At 39.2% G+C, this 19349-nt stretch overlaps 1 protein-coding gene across 1 annotated transcript in view; it reads left to right on the forward strand.

The window, feature by feature from the left end:
- Positions 1 to 18524, forward strand: part of LRIG1 (leucine rich repeats and immunoglobulin like domains 1) — a 68210-nt gene extending 49686 nt beyond the window's left edge. Inside the window, exons 8-19 of the mRNA XM_072420794.1 lie at positions 2753 to 2896; positions 6268 to 6348; positions 7291 to 7362; positions 8540 to 8611; positions 8923 to 9086; positions 10308 to 10619; positions 11171 to 11452; positions 11926 to 12363; positions 12805 to 12852; positions 12983 to 13123; positions 13236 to 13535; positions 13946 to 18524. Of these exons, the coding sequence (XP_072276895.1) occupies positions 2753 to 2896; positions 6268 to 6348; positions 7291 to 7362; positions 8540 to 8611; positions 8923 to 9086; positions 10308 to 10619; positions 11171 to 11452; positions 11926 to 12363; positions 12805 to 12852; positions 12983 to 13123; positions 13236 to 13535; positions 13946 to 14133 (2242 nt within the window). The 3' untranslated portion in view covers positions 14134 to 18524. The remainder of the gene's footprint in view (positions 1 to 2752; positions 2897 to 6267; positions 6349 to 7290; positions 7363 to 8539; positions 8612 to 8922; positions 9087 to 10307; positions 10620 to 11170; positions 11453 to 11925; positions 12364 to 12804; positions 12853 to 12982; positions 13124 to 13235; positions 13536 to 13945) is intronic.
- Positions 18525 to 19349: the final 825 nt, after the last annotated feature.

Here is a 19349-nt window from a genome sequence, read left to right on the forward strand (position 1 = left end):
GGTGGGAGGCGGGGAAGGAAGAATAAATAATTTTGTATTGAGTCCAATACCAAGAAATCTTTATTTTATATATATATATATATATATATATATATATATATTACTATACATGCTACTGTACAGTTATGTTACAGGTTTTAGCATTTTTATGCATCTTTGTTTTAACAGATTTTTTTTTTATTTAAAGTTTATTATTGAATTTATTAAATATTGGTCATTATGTGGTAAGTTATGCCTAAGAATTATAGGTCTACAATGTAAAATAAATTACCATGCAAAAAAAAGTAACGCTTTTTGCATGAAAATACAGACAAAATTAGGACGCCGGGGGATTAGAGAAGGGACATGATGTCATGATGATGTCATTTCTGCAATAAAACACCTGCCGTTTACAATCATTTTAGAATGTACACTGAGCTAAACATGCTTATGATCCCAGCATTCTTGGGTTTCTTTGAATTTATGAACTCCTGTGAACATGTGTGAAAGTTGCACAATTCCGGTCTAACCAATCAAGGTGGCTGAAGATCCCAAACCCATAAAACGACCAGGTTTAAAGTCCTTTCTGGGTCATTACTTTACATACAAGAAGTGGTGGTAGCCAAACCCCACCATGAAGGCTTCAAATACTCTACTGTAATTACCACTTTTAAAAATGGTGTTCTTGGTCTTGGATGCTAATCCAATGAACGGGCTGCATACGCCTCTTCCAAATATGGGGCTTAGTTACTCCATTCAAGTGAATAGAGCTTTTAAGTCAACACTTTGGTGTAAATATAGTAACACAATAAAAGTATGGATCATACTAATCTCCCTTTGAAAAAAGGTTAAAAAAGTGGAGATCTGATTTTAAAAATGCAAGATGTTATCAGGTCACCACTTCCCTTAGAAATGTACCTCTTTGTTTTATCAAATTGGGGCATAGACCTACTTTTTATTAACTTTGGTACAACAGCTAGCTGGTCTTGTAATGAGGTAGGTGACCAGCAGGGAATCCCACCATGTGACTATATGCCAACCCATATCAATGTAGCGGCCTTTTATAACCTTGTTAACACTTGGCAAATTCTTACATAAAGAGCCTGAATGATTTTGAACATTAACACATAAAGATCACATTAACCTGCCACATTCATATTTATTTTATCTATAAAATCCTAAAAACAATGTAAATTTCCTGTAAAAGATAAATGTAAAGAAAGAGTAAAAGATATAGCAATGCTTTTAAAGGGTCTGGTTACACAGGGGCAAGGGCACTAATCCCCTCCCCCCAACCCATGAGTACCATACACATAAAATATTTCTCCTAATCCAGTCTTATACAGGAGTATTGTGTTTTTAATGACCGTTTCCCGTTAATACTTCCCCGCTCTGTTAACATTGCTTGGCCAGAAGGTCGTTTAGGTAAACCACAAAATAATAATATTTATCTTCAGCCTGCATGGATGTGAAGGGTGTAACTTTAGCAAACGGCTCGCCACCAGAAATAATTTATTGACTCGGGAAAACTCACACCATGCTGAACACGGTTTACAACGGCTCGCCCCAATCTATACCATCAATTACAGCTCTTAATGGTGGTAGTTTTTGCTGCCGCGTGAAAGTGATGGGAAATAAAAGCAGAAAAATGATCTTCTGTTACTACTGGTGGCAGATGTTCTGCCTGCGTTTTATCAAAGCAAACTTTTTCTTGTTTTTATGGAATCTTGGGTTACTTTCTCAGAAATCCGTTTATCTCTTGGCTAAATTCTTTAATAGCAAGTGTAGACGTTATTTTGGCTGCGTGCCAGTTTGCGAGTTAGCTTTTTGCAAAAGTGTCACATCATTAATCTTGGATGGGGATATATATATATTGTGCGTGTGTATGTATATATATGTATATGTGTGTATATATATATATATATATATATATATATAAATATCATCAGTATCACATAAAATTGTCTATTTTTTATACACTGTTTTTTTGCTTTTTTATGTAATATTATAATCCACACTTTTAAAGGACTATACAAGAATAAGTGATTATAAGAATAAGTGCGTGGCCAGTTTTTGAGACCAAATGGTAGCAAATAAAACATATTTACATATACTTTAAATACTAGACCTTTGAAGTTTTAGGGTCATTTTAAAATAAAGATTGCCATATAAGGATGTTTTTTAAAAAGAATGCAACGGATACTATCAAATATTAACCTACAAAATGCATGGAGAGAGACTAAAATCAATATTTGTGGTTTTTACGTGCACAGAATTTGAGCATGAAAATCTTTATTTATATTCCTCAAGAATCACTAAGGATATAAATGCACAATTGTGTTTACCAGATGCTTTTGCAGAAATGTTCTTGCGATATTATCACTGTCCCAGTGCATTGCCTGTGTAGAGAAGAGCTGTGTGAGGGTACCTGAAGCCAACCCACTACAGATCACCAGCAGAAAACTACAGGAGAAGGGGGCCGATAAAAGACCAGTCACTCTGCACATGGAGAGAGAACAGCACTGACTGGTCTTTATTACACGGAGGCAAACCTTGAAACTGGTTTACAGATCTGGAAGAAATGCACAAAGCACACTGATTCCCAAAGGAACACACATTTTGGAGAATATTTGTTTCAGTTGGGAGTGAAAAATTTGTAGAAAGATACACAGAAATGGATCAAGCCACCCTTACCCCTAATAAATCCATACAATTGCCCCGGTTGTCTGTTCGCTATTGTATTTAACACATTGTTTAATCTTTGTCTCTACAGAGTTATGTCCCACAATAACCTCACAAGATTGGAAGACGGAAGCCTGGCCGATCTGGGTTCTCTGAGTGCCCTGCGTCTCAGCCATAACTCGATCAATTTCATTGCCGAGGGGGCATTTAGAGGGTTGCAAAAACTGCGGATATTGTGAGTGCATTTGTGTTCCTTATTTTTGTATCCAAATCATTTGAATACTATTCCCCTTCCAAGTATAGCACCATTTGTCTATTGACTGTCACCAAGCACCCTTGGCTATTAATGTAGGAATGACATGTGGGGCTTCGTTAGGATACAAACACAGCATGAGAAAAGGAAAGGAAGGTCTTTGAAATCGGCCAGAATAAAGTAAAGTGTAAGAAGGGGGTTGCAAAGAAGTCCAATAATAGGACTTCCTGTTCATGTGGCCCATAAGAATTAGGAAGATTTAATTACAGGAAAAATAACTAGAACCTGATTGGCTGAGCACCCAGATACTTTTTTCTTCCACTTTGGTAGCTTTATACTGCATCAGAATTTGCAGTGGTTGCAATACAGGTACAACAGGCGGTTTTTCCTGGAATCCACAATTCTTTCCGGTTTCTTGTTAATGAGCTGTTGAGAACAATTCATCTGTCTCCTTCTCCTCTTTGGTTTTTCACACCAACAGAGAGTCTTGATCTCTCATTTGGGATTTCTAGAACCTCAGAATTTGGCACGGTGAAGCAGCCTCTTAGTGCCAGCTGTTGGTGCCTGTATTTCATCCAGGATCTTTCTGCATTCCAAAAAGTGTTAAAGAAGAACTCAGATTTAAAATACATTCTGTGGCTCCTAATGAGCCGTTTAGATCCCTACTGTAACAAACTTAATTTCTGAGTGAACGTCTAATCATCGGATTTACTAAACCTTACAACTGAGCTATTTTTGTGTTTCTGCCCACCTTCACCACTGACTTCTATGACCTTCGGAGAACTAGTGGCTGCTTCACATATATTTATTTTGTTTTTGATATGTAGTCAGGTACCATGACTACACAAAAAGCTGCAGCCTTCTCTGTTTTTAGCCATTTTTAGTTATTTTAGGTTTTTCTGTTTGCCTAGTGGGCACAATTTCCTATTTAATGCTTCCGACTGAAATTTTTGCCTTCAGTCTGCTTTTCTCAATCATTTAAAGTTTTGAAAAAATATGAAGATTTAGAATCTTCTTCTATCCTTCCATCTTTTCTTAGTGTGTTTATCTGCATCCCATATATTTGTATCCTCATGCACTGCCATCATAGTGTTTTCCCCAGCCTCCTTTGGCTGGGTGCACCGCCTGGCACTTTTAGGTAACCACCCATCTGATTTTGTGTGGTTATTGAAAATTTGGGTCACAATACAAGAGCAGCTTCTACCCACACAGTTTAAAAATATTTTTTGGGGGAAGTGTACATACGTAAGGGGGAAAGTACCGGTATGTTTTCCAGACAAAAATGTTGAACTGATCTGAACAAAAAGAGCATACAGCAGGTTGGTGCTTGGCCATCTTTTATTGCCGTCTTAGGTCCTAGTAGCCGTGATGCCATCTTAACTGGAAGCCAGGGCAAATTTCCAGTGAGGGACACAGCATTAAAAAGCTTATAAGAGGTTGGTTTCCAACCTTGTTGTTCACTAAGGAAATTTTTTTTATCACAAATGGAAATGGACAGGCCTCAATGGAAGAGCAGAAAAAAAAAAAAAAGTTCTAATCTATTCCCAAAAAAGCTGTATTCACATTTAAATGTAATTATTTAGAGAGATCCAAATTTTGTGCAAAATTGTGTCTAAATTCTATTTCTTGTACCTTTTTAGACTTTATCCGGAGTCTTACTCAGCTAGAGAAATACAGAGAATAGGGTAGAGCTCTAATTTAATAAGTGGGGGTGTACACAGGCCCATGCATCTGGTGAAAGGGACCCAAGCATGCTTTAATTACAACCTATTGTTTGTGGATCTCTACTTGGTGTGAAAGTGCTGAATTACAGGGCCATTCATAGAGAGGTCACACTGGAAGACCCGACTGTCCCATGATTAACAGGGATATAGCTATTCAGATGCAGCCGGCCAGAAAGAATAGGAAATTGGCATGGGAGAGGAACAGGCCTGAATAGAGTGAAGGATGGGCTGTAGCCTCTTATTGTCCCATCAACAATACAGTTTCGAATGCCCGATGGCATGGTGGACCAGACCCAAAGAAACCATTATATATCAGTGCTAAGAGGAAAGCCAGTGTAGTTGTTTGGAATTAGGATGGAAATGACAATTTTGGTGATGCATAGCATTCCAACACTATACCAAGAATGTATTACAAAGGCCTGGATTGTTCTGGGATGAGGATTTTGGGGCACAACTCTTAGAGCTGTGATGGTTATTTTTTAAATGTGATAAATGTTGGCTTTTTTTTTTTTTAATTATAGATTGATCAATTGGTGGTGACACGGTTATCTTTACCCATGGTGATTTTATTGATACTGGAGGCCATTTTGGTCTTATGCAGGGTTTTCATATAGTCAACTGGCGTTAAAACTTTACCGACATTTTGTTGTTATCACTGCTATTATCACTATACTACCATCGCAGTAGTATGTATCAATCATTGCTGTGATAATACAGCTTGTCCATGTTGGGTATTAGGTCAAGGTTAAGGAATATTTTCAGTAGTTAGGTTGGAGCTAATTTGGGTTTAAGTGTTGGATTAAGGTAATTGAGTTGGCTTTAGATATGGGGTTAGGTTTAGAGGTTACACTGAGGTTAAGGGCCAGTAAATTAATTCTGTGTGCCTTTACAGTAAGGATTCATAGAGGCAAAAATTTCCAACAGGGACACCTGTTATGATGACAGATGTCTAAGAGGGTTTTCTCACTTCTACTGTCTCCCTGATGAGGGGTGGCAAAAGTATGAATAAGTGTTAAACTGTATTCCAAAATTGCTTTAAAATGACATTTGCAGTGGGGGGTCCAGTGGTCATTTTTGGCTAGGTTGGGTGTAGAAATTGGCTTTACTTGCTACCCCTGCAGCAAACTTTCTTTAACTCTCCAGTGGGTGGGTAACTGGCATCCTCACACACTGTGGGACTACGGGTCCTGCATTGTAGGGGATTATGAGACCACAATAAAGTGCCTTCAAGGAGAGGCTGCAGGGGGTCGTTACAAAGAGAAAGGGCCTGCAGGATTGGGGGAATAGGGTAAAGTTCTATTTACACCCCCTCCCTGACAAATACAAGCAATCTAGCCCTTGTTGGTGCAAGGAAGCCCCACTCCAAGGGTAGATTTGAAAGCATTCCTTTAAGTGTACACCTCCCTTGTTGATCAAAAGCAGATTTCTTATCTGTCCCATCATGTGCAAAGCACACATAGTGCCTATGGTCATAATAAAGAAAGCCCCAAATAAAGAATGTAGAGTTCTAAAGAAATAGCTGCCACACAGTACTGAACTTTCCAGAAATCGCCTCCTTGTGATCCACACTTTCTTATACATAAAGAAGCCAGGATTGAGAATGTATGCTCTCTTTTGTTTCCTCTCCAGGGAACTGGACCATAACGAGATCTCAGGCACAATAGAAGATACCAATGGAGCCTTTATAGGCTTGGACAGTCTGAACAAGCTGTGAGTACTTCACCTCCTCAGCTCCCTCTCTGTTCCTCTTAGTAGCAGATTTCACCCTCCTCCTCCCTCTACAACCTTTCATTCTTCCACCACCATTACGGCCATCTTTTCACACAACTTTCAGCTCTGGAATGTTCTGTGTGCGAGTATTAATTAGGGCAGATAGTTGTAATGAAAGTGCTGTGGAGCTGGAGGAGTTTTTAGGTGGTCTGTATTTAAATTGTTTTTCTTTCCAAATAAGAAAAATTAATTTTAGATACGAATTTACTCCTAAAAATAACTTGCACGGTAGTATGTTATGAGCACTTTTTCTTAATTAAGTAGCTTTATGGATGGTTAAAAATCAGGTGATGTATATAGATTTGCAGCAAGCAGCTGTGGATGTGGCCTCTGTAGTTAACACAGGGGCTGTTAGTGTGAATGAGATCTCTTGAATAATGCCAATTAAATTTTGGAACAAACGTCCATTAGATATTTGCACAATTGATGGAAATCCTCCGATCCAACCGAGGTTCCTACAATCAGTATCAGTCAAATTCAGAAAAGAATCATAGTGGTTGGTTCAATTTAAGGATTAAATGGACTTCCCATTGGAATGGGAAAAATGACCGTATATGTCAGGTGTAGGAAATTAATAAACTCGTGGTAAACCAGCAACAAGGCGGTCTTAGAACAAGTCTGCTCAATGGCTGCTCTCTTCTGGAGAGATTACGAGCGATTTGCTCTTGTCATCACTGTTCAATTGCTTTAAAGATAAGGGAATCTAATTTCAGCCAGAGAAAGGGTGAAAAAAGACCTAATCTGTGTACTTCACGTTTAAAACATTGTAAACCGGACACTCAATCTGTCCCACGCCAACTAATTCTGCTTTTTTTTTTTCTTTTTTTCTCTTCCTCTTTACCCCCTTTTGTTTGTCTGACCCTTGATGTTTGGAAACTGCAGTTCTCTGTTTGGAAACAAGATCAAGTCGGTGGCCAGAAACGCTTTCTCAGGCTTGGGGGCTCTGGAGCACCTGTGAGTATCCCATCTTGCCTTGCGGGTTTTATAGTGGGCTGCCAAAAGTAGCTGCTTGAGAGGTCTGCAAGCAATTTAATAGCGTCTTTGTAACATGAGAAGGCCATCCATTTGAGCAGCCCAGCTGCTTCCTTCTCATTATAAGTCAGCTTCAACTTTGGCCTCTCGTTGTGCCAGGAAAAGGAGTTGCAGAACATATGGCAGATTTGGGTGCATTTTTTTTTTATTTTGTGTTGACTATGAGAACAGAGACCTTCTGACAAATTCTCTTCAGTTCTTGTCTGTAGATGGGATTTGTAAAGGAGGACTCTGGTGTGAACAGAAACGTTTGTTTTATTCTAGCTGGCCGATTTCCAGATACGATCAGTTAACAATGCATGCATGCATGGATGGATGCATGGATAAAACCCCTCGACACTCCCTATTTGTCTACTTGTTTTAGGTCAATACATATTTAGGTTCAGCATAAAAAATGGAAACTTTTTTTTTTTTTTTTCTTTTAGGGGGGGGGGGGGAGTTAAGCAATGGCATCCCCATATTTCTTCTGATAGGTTTACTTAAAATGAACCTGGAGAAAAAATTCCAATGCTGTTGTAATGAGTTGTCCCATAATGACCCGTGTTGTCCCATAATGGCAATCAGTTTGTAGCAAAGTATCTGATTGGTCACAGTGATACCTTTTGCTCTTATTTTATATTTTATTAGCTTGTTAATGATTCCTTTACATAAAGGGCCACATTTCTTTTCTCAGGAAATTACATCAGGTTTATGTTATGTGTTCAGAGTAGATGGAAATAGTAGACTGATAGAATAAAACCTGCTTATAGGACTTAAACTTTCTCGACTTGGTGAGCAGCTGACTTGGCCAGAGTGAAGGAATTTTCTTCCCCCAGGATTTTCAATGTTCGCATTGCCGATTCAGTGTTCACTTCCTTTTTTAAATTTAATGTAGCCTGGACAGTATATCCGCCGTATGACAAGGTTTTTACTGCAAATGTTTGCATCCCATTATTTTTCTATCCACCCTCTCTTAAGTTTCGTTTCATCATCAAACCTTCTGGAAAGTATTTTAATCATATTGTTTGTTGGCCCCAGGTACACAATAAATTGATTTGTATTTTAAAGTTTGCCAATTCTTTATCCCTGGCTAAATCCTTGTTTCTTGATTTCTTGGCAGGAACCTTGGCGGTAATGCCATGCGGTCGGTGCAGGCCGAGGCGGTTGGAGAGATGAAAATGCTGAGAAAGCTGTAAGTGCTTATATAGAAATGACATGGACTAACGTGCTATTGTTATTGGAGAGTTTCATTCTGTGCATGATTTGGTCTGCTTTATATCTGCCAACAAGTATTTAGAGCAAGGGCCTGCCTGATTGGTTGCAAATTGACTTTATATTTTAGGCAGATCCTCTTATTGCATGGTTCTTGTATTATAGTTCTTTATATAAATAAATATATATATACTTATATATATATACGCAGATACTGGTATTAAAGCTTAGAAATTTTTACACATTGGGTCCGTTCATATTGTTTAAGGTTGTATGTGTCTTCCTGTCCAGGTACATTAACAGTGAGAGCTTCTTATGTGACTGTCACCTCAAGTGGCTTCCCGCATGGCTGGCCAGCAAGAAGCTGCAGTCCAACGTGAAGGCCAGTTGTGCCCATCCGGAGTCTCTACAGGGCAAAAGCATTTTCAGTGTCCCCGTGAGGAGTTTTGTGTGCGGTAAGATCCGTCCTTATTATCTTACTTTGCAAAGTGATAGCACAAAAAAACGTTGAAAGGTGGTGTCTGGGAAGCCAAATGTTTTGTCAGGCTCGCCAAGAGAAATAATGACACAAGATGAGGCAGATCGGTTCACCAAAAAAAAAAAAAAAAAAAAAGCTTTTCAAAACATTTTTAAAAAAAAAGTCTTATCCAAGTAAACGAACAGTACACCTTAAAGTGAACAGCGTTGTTTTTAACGCAAAGCAAGAAGTTGGCATTATTCCCTTGGATTTCCCTTACGTCTGCTGTGCTCTATTCGGCTGCCTGAAGAGATGGGCTTCATGTATGATGAACATATAATTTGCTTTCCCCCGTTTAAAAGTTTCTGCTTTCAAAGAGCTTACCCAAATATTTACCTAAATTTTATAAAATTATAGCAAGTTGGCTTTACATGGACCAGAGTGGTAGAGGACGAAGAAAGAGAACTGACCAAACGGAACAGCCCACCCTTGTGCCATTATTGGAAATAACACAAATGACATCAAACCCTCCTCAGGATACATATGTGCCTCACATGTGCTGATTGTTGCTCACACCCAAATCCAAGAATTTCACCACTTTGAGGTCCAGCTGGCTCACAGTGCTGGACAGCTGAAAACACAATTAATCCCCCACAGTTGGAGGCTACAAACAAAAGGTTTAATTAAAACAAGGTACACAGAGTTCCACCTTCATTATATCTGTTATTGTTGTAGAAAGGTACGCGGATTGGAACGTTTTGTACTGCTTATTTTATTTACTAATTTGTACATTCCAAGAGAGGAACTTGCTGAAATCGAGATTCGTCATTCATTCTTTGAACTCGCCATATGTGATGGGGATCCGTTGTCAGGAATACCGTCACCTAGGAGGGGGGGCTGATTATACAAATTCTTTGAATTTTTTTTTTTTTTGATCTGGCCACCAACATGTAGGATATGAGCTTTAGCTACTCCATTGTGTTACAGAAGAACAAATCAAAGATAGGTTGTAGAAATGTTAAATACAACAGCTTAAGCTTTCATTTATCTTCTTAAATTAACGCCATGACACCAGAAAAGCCAATCTCTTTACAAGAAGCATATACATAATAAGCAGACCTTAATAATTTAAAATGTTTTGTCTGGTTTCTTTTCTCTGCCCCTATATGATATACAATTCTAGGTCATGTGATCACACAACTTTTTGTTTCTTTTTTAGATGATCAGCCTAAACCACATATCAAGCTACAGCCAGAGAGGACCATGGCGGTGCTGGGAAAAGACATCCGCTTCTCCTGTTCAGCTGCCAGCAGCAGCAACACGACCATGACTTTTGTGTGGAAGAAGGACAACGAAGTCCTACATGGCTCTGAGACGGAAAACATCAAAGAGAAGGATGGAAATGTGACGGTCTACACCACCATTCTTCACTTGCGTAACGTCACCTTTGAGCACGAGGGCCAGTACCAGTGCATCATCACCAACCATTTTGGTTCCACGTACTCTAATAAAGCGGGGCTGGTTGTAAATGGTGAGTAAAATAATAACTGGATGGTTCTGTGAAGTAGAACTGTGAAAATTTAGTTTAGAAAGGTTAGAAACTCTGTTTTTTGTCGCTATCCAGAGTAGAAAAAAGTGCCATTCTAAGCCATGGTATGCTTGGTTAGCCCTACTTGTATTATTTGTCAAACAATTAAAGCTGAACTCCAGGTCTCCCCTGTAGCTGTAAGGCATATTGTCTGTTTCCAGCATATTCCAGCCCTTTCCTTATTCAATCACATCAATAAAAGGAGTCTTGGCATTACCTAGAGCAGCAAAGTTTTTTTTTTTTTGCCAGCACCTGTTGCAAAATGTGCCCTATTTTTACAGTTTTAAAAAATGCATGTGTTAGTTCAAAAGATAGAAGGCTAATACATGATCATTTTCACTGACTATTTATTGCAAAGATAAGGGGACTTGGGTGTATGTGAAATTGTAGTAGGCACAGTGAACTTGAAAAATCCTTATTTATTCTGTGACTTTTTTGTTTTCTCTATAATCACATATTGTGCTAATATTTATTTATTTTTTTGTAAATCTTAGTTCTGCCATCATTTACTAAAACCCCAAGAGACAACACTATACGGACAGGCACAACCGCCAGGCTGGAATGTGCAGCAGACGGCCACCCCACCCCAGAGATTGCCTGGCAGAAAGATGGCGGCACAGACTTCCCTGCTGCTCGGGAGCGGCGCATGCATGTTATGCCCGAAGATGACGTCTTCTTCATTACAGGTGTCAAAATCGAGGATATGGGAGTGTATAGCTGTACAGCACAGAATTCAGCCGGATCTGTTTCTGCAAATGCAACTCTGACTGTACTTGGTAAGTTTCTTTGCGTTCCAATAGCAGACAATCAAAAGTTTTTGAATTTGACATATGTACATAATGACAGTAGGGTTCTGTAGATTACAGAGTGATCCAGTCAAATTTCAGCTTTTAAAATCGAGCACGCTTATTCCTCTTAAATGCCACCTTTTAAAATGAGTTGTTACATAAACGTAGTTTAAGTGGGGTTTGTGAATCCTGGTCCTTTTTCGGAAATGTACTCGTTGCTTGTGGGTTTCGCCCATTTGGTAATAGTTAAAAAAAAAAAGTTTCCATTTATGATCGCTTGGACTACCTGCCCACCAATTTGCAGAAAAGCATGAACCGTATTCTTCATGGTAGGGGAGTTGAATGTTCTCAAGGTTTAAGATAACTGTAAAAGATGGTTTCCTTGATTGGGATTTATATTTATACATCTTGCATAGTTCTAGTTTGAAAACCTAAAATTCCCCTTTCATTTAATTTTTCAGAAATGCCATTTTTGGCTCATGCGCTAGGTGATCACACAGTTCCTGCAGGGTCCACATTGGTACTACAGTGCAAAGCAAATGGCAGCCCCCCACCACGGATAACATGGCTAAAAGGTGATGAGCTCATTGTAGTAACAGAAAGGCACCACTTCACACCAGGAAACCAACTGCTCATCATACGCAATGTGGTTCAGGAAGATGCTGGAAAATATACCTGCGAGATGTCCAACACTCTTGGGACAGAACGTGCTTACAGCCAAGTCAGTATATTCCCTTCTGCGGGCTGTATGTCAGAGTCAAATAAAATGGAGGGGACCATGACGTTCGGGATCATCACGATTGCTGTGGTGTGTAGCATCATTTTAACATCTCTTGTGTGGGTATGCATCATCTACCAAACCCGAAAGAAAAGTGAGGAATACAGCGTCACCAATACAGGTAACTTTTTAAATATTCTGTTTTTTTCTTGGTTAGGTTGGCGCTCCTTTATCCATTATTTTAGTTCCCTGGTTTAATATACAGTGTCCAAATGAAGGGAAAGTTGTTTTGAAACATAACCTAGGATGATTCTACCCATTTTCTGTGTGCCCAGCTTGTTTACACACCACACCGTGCACCTCATCATGAATGTTTGGGCTTGTAGTGATAACCAACCTGTGCATTGGTCGGTCCTGAGGAGAAGCCCACCCTCTTTATACCCCCATTTTGGCTTGAATTACCCAGGGTTTTGTAGGACACTATGCAACAGAGCCCATTAGGCTTGCAGTGCTGGTCCTCCCAACTTTCACATTAAAGGCAATCATTGTTCAAGGATGATATTCTAGCATTTGTTTTCATGCAAATCAAATTATAAACACTTTTTCTTTCTTGTGTTTACAGATGAGACCATTGTGCCTCCAGATGTGCCAAGTTACCTGTCCTCTCAAGGTATAATACAGAATATTATAATTATTATTATAATATTACAATATTCAAAGTGATGTACCAGAAGCTTTTAGATTTTTGCTCTGGATTACTCATTATAAATGATGAATAACAGGCGGGTCTTTTATTTTAGGTATCTGTTCCAGTGACGGCACAGGAAATACCGATGTGGAGGCCTGTAATGTGGGCCATAGACAACCACGGCCCTGTGTAGGGTGCAACTCTGATGAACCTTGTAAAAGGGGCAGTGGATTGTTCACCACAGAAAGCCCAGGTATCTGACATTCTGGACTATAAAAGTTGCTTATCGTGATATTTGTTAAATAATTGGTACTCCAGTTCCCCTAGGATATCTCTCTAAGAGTCTTGTTTTGCTGTCTTTATAGGCTATGGATATCAAGTTGTGTGTACAGACTGCCTAGAAGGCCGCGCTATGTACAGCAAGGACCCTGACTATTGTCTACAGACAACACCATCTTTGGACTGTTCATATGAAAGACCTAGGAGTGACCATGAAGGATACAGAAATGGCAATGACCATTCTAGAACACCAAATTGTTATCAGAATTTGGGGACTGTAAGCTACAACAAGATGGATGCCTGTGAAATAGTGTACCCCAGCAACCATGAGAGGATCCCTTTCTTCAGTGACCAGCAAACGCACGTGTTGGTGTCTGATACACAAGGTAATTGCAAGGACTCCTTTCCATTTTTTCTAATGATCAGCAGCCCTTGAATCTGGAACCGGCAGGATCACTAGGTATCTTACAGTGTATGGGGAGCTTCTACACCTAAAATAGAACAAAGGTGTACTAAAAGGTCACAGGAGGGCAGTCTCTAGCATTTACATTTTAGCTTTACATACACTTGATGCAAATCCAGTGTTCTCCCCAGCTACTTTTATCCGGGCAAACCACCCAGCACTTCTCAGTATCCATTTGGCTATTTTTGGGTAGTTATTGAAATTTTGGGTCACAGTACAGGGGCTGCCACCCGCCTACAGCTTCTTTGCACCCAGCTTCTAAAAATTTCTGGGTCGAATACTGAAATCTGACATCATCTTCCCTTAAACTGACACCTCTTATTGTCTTTCCAGGTTCACACTTGGAGCCATTTATCAGGTCACCGCCTCCAGAGTTATACCACCAACCTCCAATACAGAACTGTTTTCTACAGCAAAAGTCACACTTAGGGGACCCTCCTCATCAAGTGATGCCTCTCTCTAATGGACATGCAGTGACTGCCCAACACAAGCCATACAGCGGATCAGATGATTCACAATGACTGCTATGTGCAAAGGAGTAACAAAAAAAAATAATATTTTGCACTGAACCGGAAAGGGATCCGTCTACCTCAACCCCTTAACTTGGGGGTTATAAAAGGAAAAAAATATGAGGTAGGAATCAAAAATATCCACGGGACTAAGGAGGAACCCCCAACGTATCGCTGGGCTCAAAGTACTTTATAAACTTCTAAAGTGTTGGTAGCAAAATGTCTAACTGCATTTACGGCACAAAAATGCAAAAAGACTTGTAAGTAATGGGACAGAAAAAAATATATTTTGTACATTGTACATAAGAGTTTTCCTAAATATATAAATATATATATAAATATGTAAATATCTAAAGGTAGATAAAAATATATACCTATATCTTCAAAGGAGTCTATTTTAATCGTTAGTGCATGAACACAGGAAAGGCTGTGAAACACATTGTTTGCAAAACTGCATTTGAGGAGGCAGAAAAAAGGTGCCTTATTGTATAAAAGAATGTATGTTTATTTACGGAGGTGTGGGGGCTGCACCCTGTTTTGGGTGAACTAAGCCAACTTGCAAAATATTTATAGCCAGGTCTGAATTTTGGCATTTTTTTCCCCATCCATCCATGTTGTGCCTCCCATTGCAGCTCTGCTAATCCTCACATTAGCATGTTCACACAGATGGTTAGCAAGCACATTCTATACATCCCTTCCTCTTTTGAATGAGGGCATTCAGAAGGTGGTTTTGAGGTTTGTCAACTGCTGCTGTTCTTGAATTCTACATGCAGTGTCATGTAATTGTAGGCAACTAATCACCTGCAGGTAAGAAAAAGTAACTGCACCCCTTTTTTCAACCATCTGTGTAAAGAATCCCTTTGATGGGGGTAAGATGTTATTGGGACAAATGAAAGTGGTAAATGATTCACTTTCCTGGCTGTATTCAAAACCTCTCATGCATTTGCAAATTTGTCTTGGTTGCTGTGCCTGAACATCACTCTGCTACATGGTGCGCTACAGCCCATCTGTAGGGCTTCCCAACTACACAGGGATGTCCTGAGATGAGTTTAAGGGGGCATTTGGAGTCTATTTTTTTTAAATGCAGCCAGGAAAATGTGTCTATTAAGGTCACCTTCCTCCAAATCTTTTAAAATGTTACTTTGTGAATTTCCCTTTTCAAAATAAGAAGCTGTCGCCTTCTGCACCTCTGTAAATAATTGGAAGTATAATGAAATGGCTTGCACAAACCTTAAAGTGTCCCAGTTACTTGCACAGACATGTTTTAGGTTGGGGGTAGTCCAAACCAAGATACTGGTGACATATGTGATTTCATGCCTCAGTGGCATCACTGGTTCCTTGTTGTTGGCTGCCCTTTCAAGAGTAAGGGCTTGTTCACATTACATGGGTTGCTGTGCAGTTTAATGCAACACATAGTGCGCCAGGACATCATAAGTTGCGTAGCCAGCAATGTCTAATGTTCCCACTAACATGTTGCTTTGTGTTTTTGTAACACATTTTTATGGGCTACCCTATTCAAACTAATGGATGGGATCAGTGTCACAATGAACAGCAGTGCATAGGCTGTGCATTATGGTATAAGGTTGTCTAAACTTTATAACACTTGTGTGAATGAGCCCCAAGCCTTCAGCCTGGAAAATGGCTGACTCCAACATGTGGGGTAAAAGGATCGCTTTAAGAAGCAAAAAAGTAGATTGCACTTAAAATGTTATCTCTGTATCTTCAATTGGAACATTTTGAATGTGGGGATCATACAAGGAGAATAGCATATTACAAAAAAAACCACCATTCATTTAATAATATAAGAGTGGATGCATTTATTTCCAGATGTTTACAGGTAGGGTATTCACATCCCAACAAAGCTACAAGGAACCCAAATGCAGTAGTGACAGTGATCTTTTAGGATACCATCATTACAATTCTATTATCTACAAATGTCTTTATTATATCATAAACTGCATGGAAGCAGCATTGAACTGTGATTTATAGTGTAGTTAAATTTTCATATTTATTACCCCTTAGCAGTTTACATCACTTGTTACCAGGAATATTATACAATTCAATTCACTCATGACATCATGTGTCGTTTTATGTCACAAAGATCTAGAAGAAGAAGTGATGTAAACTTATAAGGGACAATATGACCCAACACTATATATTATGGTCCAATAAACTTTTTTTGCCATTTTCTTTATCAGACTATGTAAAAGGAAAATTGACTTGATTATAAATAGTACCATCCTTAAGGCCCTATTATTTTTATATTTAGATTTAATAAAATACAATGTTTTTTATCACATTCCAAATACAGAGATCTGATCAAAAGTATAGAAAAAGACTCACATTTTATGATGCCATCCTAAACTCTTGTCTGAATGAGATTTTCTAAATTGCATTGGTATTACTCTAAACGCTTGTTAAAATAAGCCTCATTTAACAAGACCCTCTAAGACAAGAGAAGATTTCATGGGAGAAGCTGGGTGATCCAGCTAACCTAGAATGGATTTGGTACCTGATGGAAAGCATTTGCCAGCTAAATGCAAATTATTTTTAAGAAATCCATTCCAGGTTTGCTGGATCTTCTCCAGCTTGGGTCTAATTTATTAAATATTATAGTGTTTGTATATGGTACAGCAATAATAGACCTAAGGTAGTTTACAGCCATCCTAAACATATAAAAAGAATGCATCTATGTCTTAGTTATACACTGTGCAGCTGAGGCCTCTCTTTCCAAATTCAAATACTGACTATTCCTATAGGAGTCAGTATTTGCATCGGTTTAAGTACTTCCTGGCCAAGGCTCTGGGATTTGGGAGTTGAGTAAAGCTGCGTACACACGGCAAATTTTTCTCGCCCGATAATCGGTATCGGCCAATTATCGGGCGAAAATCTGCCGTGTGTACAGTCGGTCGTCGTCCATCGTCCGACGACCGTCCTGGCGGATCCATGGACGATGACCGATCCTAATGAAAGGGAAGGGGAGAGCGCGCAGCAGGGTGCCGCTCCGTCGCTCTCCCCCTCCCCTCTCCATAGAGCATGAACGGTGCTGTATGTACAGCACCGTTCATGCATCGTGCAGTCTTTTCTCGTTGGAAAGGATGGTGAAAGATCCTTTCCAACGAGAAAAATTGCAGGTGTGTATGCAGCTTAACAAGGCAGCATGTGTGCATACTCCACCAGTTGCTCATTGTCATTGGATGTAACATTTCTTCAGGTTTCATGCCCTGCTTAATGCTGACTATACTTATTAAACAATTTTCATTAGATCCACCATCAGCCTTGTAAAGCAATGGCTCACCTAACTGGAAAGAGTAGTTCTGACTTCATATTAAATAATTTTAGTTAACCATAAGGATTGTCCTGGTAATTGTACAGTCCCATGGATAAGGATTGTCCTGGTAATTGTATAGTCCCATGGATAAGGATTGTCCTGGTAATTGTATAGTCCCATGGTATACATTCATCCTAAAAGGCCTAGGAGTGAACAAGACTACCACCAACTAATACACTAGCGGCTCACACTGTAAATAACATGAATTTGCACTTTGGGAATTTGCGCTGTGTGAGTGCTAAATTGCTTGATTCCTTGTAAAGGAATGTGGCATAGGAAGCTGTAACATTGGACAGTCTGAGACTTAAATCCATAATGTTACAGCCTATAGGAGAAATGTGAATATATAACCTTTAATTCACAAACTTAGCTGTTATTTTGATACTGTTAGTATAATGTGAACTAATCTTTCAGATCAGCTTGTTTTTTATCATTTTTTTCAGCTATATGAAGCATTTGCAACATTTAAAGTAAAATTAAATGTTTTCCAGTTGTTTTGGATGGAGTTGGGAAGGGTTGAAAACTCACTTTTCATTCACTTCCTCTGATAGGCAGTCACTAGAAGTGTTCTCATTGTGGGGTATTCACATTGTTTATTGGTGACATTTTTTACATTTTGCTCATTCATATCACCCCAGCGGAGGCAGACCCTGAATTTGACCCTTGTGCCACCTTAAAACTTGTCATGTCATGGGATTTCAGTACCAGTGTTTGGTTTTCACATGGTGTATTGGCTTTTTCTTGTAAAAGATCATTGACGTTGCCATTGTTGGCTGACTAGCCACCATACCTTTTATAAGGATGGAGATGGTGTTTACTGTGAGTAACACAAACCTGGTGGCAATTTTCAATACTTCCCTTTCTATCCAACACTACAAAAAAGTTTTGGTTATTAATACTTTTACCATAGAACAAAATGCTATTTTCCCTGAGATCAATTCCACAGAAAATGCTGCTTCTGGGAGGCAATGTGAAATGGAAGTATTACATTTGTGTACAGACTTATTTATTTATAGATTATGTGCTACAATATCAAAACATTAAAAAAAAGTTTCTAACAAATGGCATTAAATCTCTTTGCTAAATGTTTCAAAGTGGCAACATTGTTTTTGTATCTCCTTGTGGAAAGGTATTCAAAGGTTCCAGTTGAACAAAAGTAATAATAAAAAGAAAAACTTAGTGAAAATTGTGTCCTTGTTTGTTTTCACTTTTCTCACTGAGGTCATTATTTATACATCACACCCAGTTTCTCCTGTACTGCCTGAAAGGATGAAGAGGCAAATGAATGGGTAATAAGGTCAACAACTATTATTATAAGGCATTGGATGTTGCTGGGGAAGGGGTAATGGGGGCATTTATAACATTAAAGTTGAAAAGTTCCAGATCAGTAGAGATGGCCCCCAAGCCTTTCAGGAGTGGTCCTCCATAGCTGTCACTGGATAACCCTAATCCTTTCCATCACTGCTGTCTTCTGTAATGTGTGGAGGTCAGCAGGGGAAACCAGTGGGAGCTGAGGACACGCAGGTGAACAATGTCCGTTTCCCAGCAGACATTAGAGAACCATTTCTACTCATCAGAGCAGTTTCCAGCTATGCGGGCAGCAGGACAAGTAAGTGTTAAATTGCAGGTAATAGCTACACGTAAAGTGTTAGATTGATGACAGGGTCACTTAATGTCCAATTTATATTGTGTAGAGCTACCACACCTTGACGGTAACATTCCAGGTCTAAATGCTGCACATTCAGGGCTTACAGCTTTTAGAAATTCTGCAAATACCAAAATATCAATGTTCAAAGGAGGAGTCCTGTCTAGCCTTTAGGAGCTTATGCTGGAGAAATTCCAACCATGTCAGAGTGACAGATGGATCTTATTACATCGGGCATATATGGACAGTGAC

This window comes from Pyxicephalus adspersus, chromosome 8 (assembly GCF_032062135.1).
Source record: "Pyxicephalus adspersus chromosome 8, UCB_Pads_2.0, whole genome shotgun sequence".
In the NCBI taxonomy this organism is placed as follows: domain Eukaryota; kingdom Metazoa; phylum Chordata; class Amphibia; order Anura; family Pyxicephalidae; genus Pyxicephalus; species Pyxicephalus adspersus.